This window comes from Grampus griseus (assembly GCF_964374135.1).
Source record: "Grampus griseus genome assembly, chromosome: 2".
NCBI lineage: Eukaryota > Metazoa > Chordata > Mammalia > Artiodactyla > Delphinidae > Grampus > Grampus griseus.
In genome coordinates, this window is record NC_139018.1 from 122,884,222 (window position 1) to 122,896,905 (window position 12,684).

The 12,684-nt window shown below is 34.5% G+C and overlaps 1 protein-coding gene across 6 annotated transcripts in view; it reads right to left on the reverse strand.

Annotated features, from left to right (window-relative positions):
* The window catches only part of UBE3A (ubiquitin protein ligase E3A), a 91,411-nt gene that overhangs the window by 12,836 nt on the left and 65,891 nt on the right, over positions 1-12,684 (reverse strand). For all 6 annotated transcript variants that reach the window (XM_082647426.1, XM_082647430.1, XM_082647431.1 and 3 more), the window contains 2 exons: positions 3,537-3,681; positions 233-438 (listed from right to left, as the gene is read on the reverse strand). In XM_082647426.1, coding sequence (XP_082503552.1) covers positions 233-438; positions 3,537-3,681 — 351 coding nt within the window. The remainder of the gene's footprint in view (positions 1-232; positions 439-3,536; positions 3,682-12,684) is intronic.

The following is a 12,684-nucleotide window of genomic DNA, read 5'->3' on the forward strand; positions in this document are numbered from 1 at the left end:
CAGAATCAATCTTTACAAAGCCAGCTTGCTGACAGCAATATGTAAAAAAGTTCCCCTTCGAGTTTTTAAGTGTTTATGGTACTTCAGACAGATTAAAGCAACTTTATTTTACTAGGTATAGATATTAACAAAGGTTCCAAATGAAAGCTTTAAAATTTTTATATAAATGAAAGTCTGTATTTGCTTTTAAATAAAATCTAAAAGAGAGAAGAAAAAATGACCAAAGACTTACAGGGTGCGAGTCTCCCAGGTCAAGAAAAGTTCCTTTTTTCCCCATTAGCTTCCTGTAGACAACCATGGGAAAATGTACATCCAGTATACAGTTATTGTAAATAGCCAGACCCAGTACTATGCCAATCAGAGTAAACTGACCCTCAGTTTCAAAAGAGGATGGATTAAACCAAAACAATTTTGTAGATTCATCATACGTGAACATACCTATAAGAAATGATTTTTAAAAATACATTACTTTCACATTTTATTACAGACTGATGAACAAATATTTATACATATAAAATATAAAAATATACAATAATTATACATGTAAGCTTATGTGCACTACGTATAGAAATATTTTTTCTCTTAGATTAACACTTGAGAAAACAAAGTTCAAATACATATGAATGTTATAAATTGTGGCAAATGGTAGCATATATTTTTAAGAAGCCAAAGAAATAAAGTAATAAGGCATTTTGGTGGCATTTTCTAAGAAGTTAGGGAAAATGTTCATTAAATTCAAGTTCTCTAATCTTCTACTAACACAAATGAAAAGTTAATCTGCATTCACACTTTATCTACTCAATCGTTGAAAAATAAATGCAAACGGAAAAAAGGCTAATCATACTTTGAAAATGTTTCACTTATAAAAACATATTCAATCCATACATACCGTTTTAAAAAACAATTTTGAATTTCATTAAGTAAAAGTCTGTTTTCTCCCCAAATTGCACAACGGTTCCATGAACTTTTTCCAGCACCTTTCTAACAAAGATGCCAAGTACTTAAACTCAGGTAAACTTGATAAACTTAGATTATACCCCAAAATCAAACCCATTTAATACACACATTAACTGTGAGCCAGTAAGTAAAACAAAAGTAATTTGTATTTGTAGTCTTCTTTCAGTTTCACATGGTCTTCACTATTTTAAACGCAAGTTTGGAAACCTTTTTGATATCACTCATTTAAAAATAGGAATCTGAATAGCCATTACCAAGGTAGATTTATCTCCTTCCCTTTAAAGAAATATCTAAGATAAAAGTTAAATGGTATTTTAATTGAATTAACAATTTCATTTTACTAAAATGTTTTTCACTTGCTACTGTGAAACTGAATGAAAATATTTTAAGAATTAGGTCTGGAAAAGAGGGGGAAGTTCCAATAGAACAAACTTTAGAAATCAATAGAGCATATAAATCAATTTATAAGTTTTTTAAAAGTTTTGAAAATGTTTCTTCATTTTCACATGCAGTTTAAGTTAAATGTAAAGGGAAATTTAAAAGGTCCCCTTGATCATAAGAACATGAATTAAACTAAGACATTTTTCTAATGCAATTTAATGTTCATGAAATAACATTTTATAAATTATCCAATTCATACTTGAATTTCACAGTTTACATCCAAATTTTTTTACAGGCCTAAGTTACAACATCTACTGAAGTGCTTAAAAACTTCATTTAATTATAAATATGGTATTAACAGGGTCAGAACAGTTAAAAATAATTACAATTAATAACTTTGATGAAATATCACAAATGCATGTCCTTGGTCTCAAGTGCAATAAATTACAAATTAATCAGAATGTAAATTACATAGGTCACTACTCTCATCTTTCTGTGTGAAAGATAATAATATTAAAGTTCAAGGAGATACCATTTGGGGCACATTTATTTTCAGGTCCCTGGAAGAAAAGCTCCATAAAGCGTGGCTCTTCTAAAATATTCCTTTTTGATATTTCTATTGTCATCATTTTAATTGTTTTACTATCAAGTGGATCTGTTTAATGTATGGTTTTTCTTAAAAGTATTTCTGCATATAATGTAAATATACTTTATAGCTAATGTTTAACTTTTTTAGATACATCAGAACCTACAGCTAAAGTTTACCAAATTTATGAAAGTCATAAATTTTCTGTCTCAAAAAGGGCATGGTTCTATGTGTCTAGGTTTACTTTGAATGAATTACATACAAAATGGCATAGCTTTCTGATTAACAAACATTAGCTAAAATACAAAGTCTTAACTATTATATTTATGTCATGAACTCAAAATGTCTATTTTCATTTGCAAGTAGACTAAGAACAATTACAGAAAAGTCAATTCACTGTACATACTGAGAATCAATAGACTTTAACGGTTCAATTCTCAAAGCTTAAGGGAAATGATCTGTAGTACTCTCTGCCACATTCTTCACAATTATGATGGTAGCTTTTGAGAAATTCTTTTCCTATAACTGTCATGCAATCAATTTTAAAAGTAAGCAAACCCAGTAATCAAGTAGTTATACTGTAGAAATTGAATCAGATCACAATTATACAATAGTATACTACCTAAGAAGCTGTTATCTTTTTCCTGTTCTACTTTGCCAAGTCTGTCTATTACTTTGTCTATCAGTGAAACCCAAATTCTTCACTTTTAGACTGATATATTATAGATCAGTTTTTCCCAAACTGTGTTCAATGAAAACTCTTCTGGGAAGCAAATACTATTAGATACAGGATGGAAAAAGGGTTCTGGAGTTCAAAAAGTTTGGGAAAACATTACAATATTAAGCCCAAGAAATCCTGTAGCAAATAAACCAAATTAATTTGATATCAGCCAGTGTTTCCAAACTTTGAGCATGATACACTTGTGAGACATTCTCAACAGTCTTCAGACCATTATTCTATGAAACTCTTGTCTCAGAAATGCTATGGGTCGGACTTCCCCGGTGGTCCAGTGGTTAAGAATCCACCTTCCAGGGGCTTCCCTGGCGGCACAGTGGTTAAAAATCCACCTGTCAATGCAGGGGACATGGGTTCACTCCCTGGTCCGGGAAGATCCCACATGACGCAGAGCAACTAAGTCCGTGTGCCACAACTACAGAGCCTGTGCTCTATAGCCCGCGAGCCACAACTACTGAGCCCGCGTGCCACAACTACTGAGCCTGCATGCTGCAACTACTGAAGCCCACGCACCTAGAGCCCATGCTCCACAACAAGAGAAGCCACTGTAATGAGAAGCCTGCGCACCGCAACAAAGAGTAGCCCCCGCTCGCCCCAACTAGAGGAAAGCCCATGCGCAGCAACGAAGACCCAATGTAGCCAAAAAATAAAAAATAAAATATCTGTTTAAGTTATCTAAATAAGAACTTGAATAAATGAGTGATGCAGGACCAATCCCCAAAGTCCACAGATTCAGTCATTATCTGTGACTCTAGGTAATCCATACCAAAATCTCCTTCTGCTGCTCTTCATAACTGAAAATATTTATAAACCTAGGTAAATAAATTCTTAATTCAAAAAGATATGACACCATGATCACATCACTAAAATATTTACCAATATCTGGATTGAAGATTTCCTCCACAACCAGCTGAAAAAATTCTTTGGAAACACCTCCCTCATCAACTCCTTGTTCTCCTTCAAATTCCACATACAACTGTTTCTTCAAGTCTGCAGGATTTTCCATAGCGATCATCTCTAGCTAGTGAGTGAAAAGATAAAGTGAAAAGGTGAATGCCAGTATTAGGATGAAAGAAAATAAAAATAAGGTGTAGGGGTAGGGAGCAAATAAAAGATAACGTTTTTGATATATTTTAAATGGAAACAGGAAGCAAACTGGTAGAAAGCCAGCGAAGGCAAAGATTCAGTCTCACAGATAATGGAAAAATAGGACAGAAGAAAAACCGGCATCGAATTCTAAAGGGTTACTTTCTAACTACTGATCTGTTATGAAATTAACATACAGTAGAAAATTAGAATTAGGTTTTCTGTTAATTATGTATATAACAAACCTGGGCAGTAAGATTAGGACATGGAAAAAAGTCAAGATAACAAAAATGCCTTAAGTAACTACTCAAATTATTTCAGGAGAAACAACGGCTTATAGAAGTTTGACTTCAAAACTGTTCACTTGTAGTTCTTTATGTTTACTAAAATAGAAACTCAAGAATTAAGTCTTAATATCTATTAAACCATAAACAAAACAATTTCAATTAAGAAAAATACATTTAGGGAAGCAGTTTATGGTCTCCTAATAGCACCTTAGGTACAAATTACCATTTTAATGGATTAGAACATATTTTATATCCACTTTTTTTTTAAAGCAGATGAGACATACACTTGCCTATATCCTTACTCTTAACTTCTAACAGTTATCAAACCCCAGTTTCAACATTTCTTCAACTATAAATCTTTACCAAATACTTTTTGTATCTATAGAATAATATAATGATTGCTCTCAGTTATTGAGATTAATCATAAAATCAACACTGTATTCTAATGTGAAATATTTATACTGTAATTTGTTGTCTTATGTGTCTGAAATTTACTAACAGCATGCCTGACTGATCATCCACCTTATTTGCTAAAGTGACTTTAAATCTGCCAAAACAGAACATATTTAAGGGTGTTCAGGTTTTTGCAACTATTCCAATTAGAATCTTTAAAATGGTTTTGAGCAATGCAAACATCATCAGAGTAAGTGTACTATAGTCAGTCCTAAAGTAATTACTTTAAGTAACAGCACTATTTTGTACATTCTAGTGTGTCTATAAAAAATAAAATAAAATCTCACAAATTCATGATTCAGGTCAGTTGCCCTAGATCAATGTTTTTCAAGCTGCCAACTGCAATTCATTAGTGGGTAGTCCAATCCATGTAATGAAAACCAAATAAGGGAAAAAATCAGAATGCATTCCACAAAGTACTGGCACCTACTGTTCTGTGAAACTTTTGCTTCAATTATATGTACAGGCAGATATGCACATGAGTACTGGAATGCTATGTAAAATATCTCTTACTAGGGGCTGCAATCAAAAACATTTGAACAAAGCCAAAATGATCTCCTGGATATCTTCGACTTTTGGATCCTATGATTCTGTGAATTTAGAATCTTTAGCTTTAAGGAATGTCTATCCCGTACAACAGTGGTTATCTACCATTTGCAAAATCATTTTTATGCCAAGTTGTATTAAGATAATTTATCTTTGAGACAGTGCCGTTGTGGAAAGATTGAGTCAAATACTCTGTATTAGTCCCAACTGTCACTTAACATAATTTTTAACCTTTAAATTTTAGCAAGGAACTCAGCTGAGCCTGTTTCCTCATCTGCAAAGGGGGGAAAAAATTAGGATGGTATTCTTCACACTGCGAAGTTGTGAAGGCTTAATAAGAATGTATGAGAAAGAGTTCTAGAGTGGGTGATATTAAGGTAACACATCATACTGTTACCTTTTAAAACACCTCTGCTCTTTGAACAAAAAATTCTCAATTTGATTTTATAGCCTAGTCTCAAATTTTGAAAATAACTTAGGGGAAAAAAAATAGTTCCAGTTGGAAACCTGTTTCAAATCACTGGCTATAAAGAATTCCATGGACTAAGTCAGAATTATCATCTTAGCTCAAATGTGGTTTACCCATCAGGCCAATATCCTGTATTGCCATGAAACGCATTGCTAATTTCCTTCTCCCAGTTTCCACCTGCCTAGGTGTTATAGAAATGTACATCAATGTTTATGTACACCCTTACAACACAAAGACAAACCTGCTTCTATCAGGTACAGCTATTCCAAGGTGGAAAAAAATAATTATCTGTTATTTAATTATGTGTCCTGTATCTCTTCCTCACTAACATTTGTAACTGAGAGCTGACTCTGTGTCAATGTGACATACTTTTTAAAAAATTTGGTGTAGTTTCTAAAGAATTCAGAGGCCCCGTGTTCTAGTCTTAGCTCCACACAAGACACTTCGTATCACAGGTGAAGCAAATTTATCTTCAGTCTTAATAAAATATTATATGTCTCTCCATTCCCACCAATCTTCACTCCGTTCCACACCTTGAATGCCAAAAGAATTTAATGCAATATGTTCTATTATTATGATAATTATAAACAAGTCACTTTATCTCTTTTAGTTTCATCTGTAAAATGAGCATAAAAATATATCAATAAGTTAATGTATGTGAAGCACAGATGAATTCCCTGCACAACAATTCTTTATAAATACTAGCTCTTGGGCTTCCCTGGTGGCGCGGTGGTTCAGAGTCCGCCTGCCGATGCAGGGGACTTGGTTTCGTGCCCTGGTCCGGGAAGATCCCACATGCCGCGGAGCGGCTGGGCCCGTGAGCCATGGCCGTTGAGCCTGCGCATCCAGAGCCTGTGCTCCACAACGGGAGAGGCCACAACAATGAGAAGCCCACGTACCACAAAAAAAAAAAAAAAAAAAAATACTAGCTCTTATTATTACGTTTGTTTTATTGGCTCTCAAATTTTTTTCAGGCTTGGCTGAAAATTTAACGACTCAGCTATAACAGAACAAAAATATTCCGGTATTAACAACAAAACAATATATAGCACTTAATATGCCAGGACACTTTACACGTATCAACTCATTTAATCTTCATAAGAATCTTATCAGGTCGGTAATATTATTAACCCTATTTTACAGATGCATACCCTGAAGTAATGAGATTCATAAACTTGCTCAAGTCAGTCAGTAAATGGTAGAACAGAAATTCTAGTCCGGGCACCAAGCTCTTTACCATGCTTTACTGCCTCTCCTCAATGACTAGCAACAATCTTTTTTAAAATATTGAGTGATTTTCATTGTTATGCTCTTCTGTATGTTTCAATCTTTTTTTATTACAATAAATATATATTATTTTTAGAATCAGGATATATTCAAATGTAAATATTCACAGAAAGAATGGCTTGAAAAACAGACTGCAACTGAATTCCGTGGGTGAAAATTTCCCATTATTATTTATTTTAGATTATCATTCTCAGATATACTACATGGTTCTCTAAAATATGGTATAATTTATGACATCAGTAGCCTATCTTTTATAAAAATTACATTTGTGGTAACAAACACGTAACAAAATTTAGCAATAATTATTTTGACAAAGGCCATTATGAATGGACTGCATTTATTTTTATTTTTCTTAAAAACAAGCACTTCTAATTCATTGTTCAATTAGAGAAGACTTAAGAATTAAATAGTAAAGGTATATCACTTTATGTAATAGACACATACCATTTAAAATTCAATTTTTTTAATCAAAAGCTATCTTGAAGGCAGGAGAATATTTGGAAATTGGAAGCATATGTCAATGAACAGTCTGAAAAAGGAGAATTTGCATGCATCCTTTAATTAAATTCATTTAGTACACAGACCTGGATTTTTACATATAGGTTTTCTTAGAGTACACTTTGTATTAATTTAATATGGAGACTGGCAAAAGACAGATGATGTCAAATGTATCCTGATTCATAGTCGAAAAAAAAATTCCTAATGGTATGGATATTTAAGTAGAAGTAGCAGTATTCAGATAAAACAGACCTAATACTTAAGAATGCTTAGGATCCATAAGAATGGCTGGCTTAAACTACTTCAGTCAACTTACTAGAATCTACGTTTAAACACTTTGCTAGTGAGTACATTAAAACTATTGACTGGAATGAGATTTTTAGATCACCTGGGTATATTTAGCTTTTTCATTTCTCTGTAAAGAGATTAGGAAAAGTTGTTTATCTTAAATATAAAGTTTAGATGTCTGGGTAACAGCCAAATCATATAATCACATCTGCCTGTGAGACCAGGAACCCTGAGTTCTACTTCCAATTCTGTTATTAATTTCTGTAGGTCAGAATCTGAGTTTCATTTTCCTCGCATGTAACAACTAAGAAGTTTGACAAGTTTCATTGCTTTAAACTATTTTACGATGAATCTATGTAGATCTATTTCACTCTCTTGTTCTAAGTAAAGGACAAAAATCAGGTATGAAATTCTTCAATTCAATTAGAATAAATCTTAAGAAACTATAATGGCCATTGCATTAAGCACAATATAGTGAATGTAGATGATACAATTAAACATACCTAAAGGAGCACAGAATAATCTTACTCCTAAAGCACTGTAGGTCAATTGACAAGAATCAAGTTTTGTTTCAATAATAACTAAGGGTGTCTATCAAGAAAAATGCTGGGGACTGGGTTAGACAGTATTGGTATAGCAGAGCCCAGAATAAAATGAGTGAGTGATTTTTAGAAGAGATTGAGCATAACCTCTTGGCAGTAGGGCTTGCATTTGTACCTATCACCTTTAATATGTTCTAGTTCTTATTTTTGGACTTTCCTATCCAATTCTACATCACAGCCATTTCTTTTGGTCTTTAGATCTCTACTCAAAATTCTAGGACTCCCTGACTAATCTGAACCAAGTCTCATATCACCCCTTACCCCTATGCCTACAATCCTCATCACTCTCTTAAAGCCTGCCAGTTCCTAAACATGTAATTGTATATAAAAATGGCCTCAATAAATATGTATATATAAACTTGTACAAACAGCCATCTCCCAAATACTGGTTTCCAGTCTGGCTTTATCAGAATACCTGGGGTTACTAACAGAAATATATATTCCTAGGCTATACACGAGAGCTCCTAATCTGAATCTCTAGAGGGTAGAACTTTGGATTTTTTTTTTTTTTTTTTTAAACAAATCTCTCATTCAGATACGAAGGCAGTTTGGGGCACCTCACAGACAAGCAATACTGTCTTCCAAAATACTCATACCCTCAACTCAATTTCCTAACATAAAAGGTAATTAAAAAAAATTTTTTTACATCTTCTTACCTTGAAGATGTTTTGTCTAAGAAAAAAATGACAAATTATCTAAAAGATAATTTAAAAGAACACACAAATAGATAAATGTTATTAGCAAAATACCATAAAAACCTCATCACATTAGGATCGTTCTCATTCAAATGAAAGCTGAGTTCTGAGCCCGTTTATCACTGTACTATTTCCTACGGAACAACAAAAAGTAGTGAAAATAAGTCCTAGGGAGAAATATTCCAGTAATTTAAGGGTTAGGGGTAGTTTTTTTTTCGGTACGCGGGCCTCTCACTGCTGTGGCCTCTCCCGTTGCGGAGCACAGGCTCCGGACGCGCAAGCCCAGCGGCCATGGCTCACAGGCCCAGTCACTCCACGGCATGTGGGATCTTCCCAGACCGGGGCACGAATCCGTGTCCCCTGCATCGGCAGGCGGACTCTCAACCACTGCGCCACCAGGGAAGCCCCTGTAGGGGTAGTTTTTAAACGATTCTGATATCTATTTGTGGAAAGACAACTTATATATTACATTTCATTGATTTTTAAAATTTGCTTTTGTTTTCATATTTTAACGTCTCTGAAATCAGGATATAACATAAAATTGACAGCGTCTCAAAACTAAATTGGCAGCATTTGTTCTTTTTAGCTGTATTAAAATAACAGTGTGTCCTACAACCAGTGAAGATATCTCAGGTTTGATAAAATATTGTAAACACTAATACTCTTATTGTCATCAAAAACAGTTCCTCTAAAAACTCCAGTTAGGAAACAATTTGCTACTCTGGTTTGAATTATATGGTACATGAAAGCAAGGAATATATTTTTCTTTAAATAAAAAAAAATCTATAATCATTAAGTTACTACCGCTCCCTCCAAGCTAGTCAGTCTTACAATTAATAACTGAAAAATAAGACCCAACAGAAATACTCAAGAGTGCCATTGTTTCCAGGAAATAGTCACTATTTTCCAGGCCTCATTTATAAACTAACGAGTAGATGAGCTCCAAGGCTCCCTTTAGCTCTTAAAGTCTAAGGTCCTATAACCTTGATTATTTAATTATTAATATTGAGCACACCACAAAGTTTCTCATTTCCTCTTCTCTTCCTGACCCTACTCTGTAGTTCAAAATTAGCAGGTCATAAGAAAGTGGTCAATAGGTTTATTTTGTTTGTCAAACTGTTATATAAAAAGATGAGGCTTAAAAAAGGCAAAGTAGGGCTTCCCTGGTGGCACAGTGGTTGAGAGTCCACCTGCCGATGCAGGGGACACGGGTTCGTGCTCCGGTCTGGGAAGATCCCACATGCCGCGGAGTGGCTGGGCCCGTGAGCCATGGCCGCTGAGCCTGCGCGTCCAGAGCCTGTGCTCCGCAACAGGAGAGGCCACAACAGTGAGAGGCCCGCGTACAGCAAAAAAAAAAAAAAAGGCAAAGTAGATCTTACTGGGGAATAAGATGTTGAAAATCCATCAGTACTTCTGAGAGTGTACCTGAGAGGATCACCTTAAACTACTTTTTGTTACTAAAACACTATAACTTTATCATGATCATCACCTGCTAGGAATGTTTCCCCAAAATTGGCAGATTATCAATTTGACTTCCAAGACCTATTTTGATGCTTTTTATTTTTTAACCTTTTCACACTGTGTTATTAAAGAAGGAAAGAAGGGGAGGGAGGGAGGGAGGGAGTGGGGAGGAAGGAAGGGAGGGACGAGATGGGAGGAAGAAAGTTAGCAGTAAAATCTGCTTAATGTGTACCCCTAAGAAGCTCCTCAGTGGTCATGATTCATCTTTACATCTCTATTGCTTAGCAAAGTGCCTCACACAAAGGGTTTCTGAAGTGGTAATATTCAAGTACAGATATTATCTAGTGAATCCTAGTTTATAATAGGTAAATTGATAATATTTAGCTTTGACATAATTAAGCTGAACTCACTAAAAAAACAATTTGTTAGCATAATTTAAAAGCTCACAGTTAACTTTACCCTAACACTTGCTCAAAGGACATCCTTATAAACTAAAATGGTTGTTTCCTCAAAATTCTAGAGGATAATTTTAAAAATAGAATAAAGTAAGTATACAATAAGCACCTAAAGTTTCGTAGGTTCTTAGTCTTGCTTTACTGGGGGGGGGAAATGGGATGGTGTGGGGGAAGACAGTAAGGCTCAGTAGATTTCTGAGAAGGCAGCTAAGAAAGGTAGACATTTTTTTTAAATTCTGGATTGAATGTCACAGAGAGTAATTTCATTGCTTTTAAAGGCCAGGTACAGCTTTTGGAAACAGATGAAAAGGTCCTAACCCAAGAAGACAAAGATAAAATGTGTAGTTTGGGGATTTGTAGTTCTGCTCTAACAATGGAAATTCATAGATAGACCTCAACGTGCTTTCCATAAAATATCATCACACCCTTATACAATACCCTATCATTCTGCTAAACTATGGAAAATAAGTTGCTGGCTGTGTGATGATCTGTTATTAAGTATATTAAGTCAGACTTATTCATGTAGCTCAAAACTACTAAAGTAAAATTAAAAGGGCACCAGAAAGCAAGCAAGCAATAATTACTCTAAGCAACTACTGCCCCTTTCTGTCTCTGGTGAAAAACTGCCTGAGTTGCTTAAATAATGAAGAATCCTTTTTCAACATTAGAGACCTATTTGGTATTAAAAAAAAAAAAAAAAACGGTAACAAAAGAAGCACAGAACCTCTGCAACTTTTAAATTTCTAAGATGTCAAACAACTTTTTCCACTGGTTTAGTTTTATAAATTCTCAGATTTAGATAAATCCATTCTACAACTAAAATATATTTTGAAATAAATTTCATTACTTTCTAGTTATCTGTGTCATGGGTTCTTTTCCTTTATTAGTATAGAAGACTGACTATATCTTAATTTTAGTTGCCATTAAATTTTACTTGAAGTTGATGAAAAAGAACTAGCAATGCCAGGTACATCTAATATTATAAATACAATAAAATCCTGTGATAAAGAACCCTGTAACAAATGTAAATGTTGGTACAATGTGATTGGCAATTGGTTTCTGTCTTCTGGAAAGGCTTACATTCTTAAATGGGGGCACTAAAATTCTTATTTTCTGTGGAGGGAAGGAATGAACAAAAAGCAACCCATCTGGAGAAACAGGGAACTAGAAGGTGGGTACCTGTGTTCTCAGTATTCTCCCAGTTCAATCTCCCTGGATTGGGTTGATAATACAGACACCACTAATTACAAGATTCCTGGAATAGTTGCTGTTTTCCCAGAAGTTCCAACCAACTCCAAGACCTGGTGTAGTCCATATGTATATTTAAGTAGGAAGAAACTACTACAGTCAGGCAGTGCCAAACAGGGACCTTCTGAGTGACCCCGCAGGAACTCGTACCAGCAGCATGCACCACCTGCCCGGGTCACTTCATTAACCTCACAATAATGCAATACTCAACCTCACATGATGGCATTTTTAGACACCACTTATTATTTCATGGTGTGGTTTTATTCTACCATTTCTCCCTATTAAGACTTTACATTCATACTTATTATTGGGTATCTCCACAACCCCCTAGTTTCTGTGCTCTGCAACATCCACTTCTCTTCTGAATGACAAAACTTTGGGGGTTAGTTGTCAAGATTTAGAAAATTTATTCTTTTTCAAAGAGAGAGTGATCATGACACAAGACAACCAATATTTTGTGGAACATTTATGAACTTGGACAGGAGCAACAAAAATATAGTACTTACATTTACAATAAAAAAGTCCATGTGTTCCTATACTATATAATCATATACATACATTTTCCCCCCAAAGAGTCACTTATAAAATGAATTCACTGAACTGTATCACAGTCTCCCCATCATTAGGTATTCAATCTAGTACTAATTTT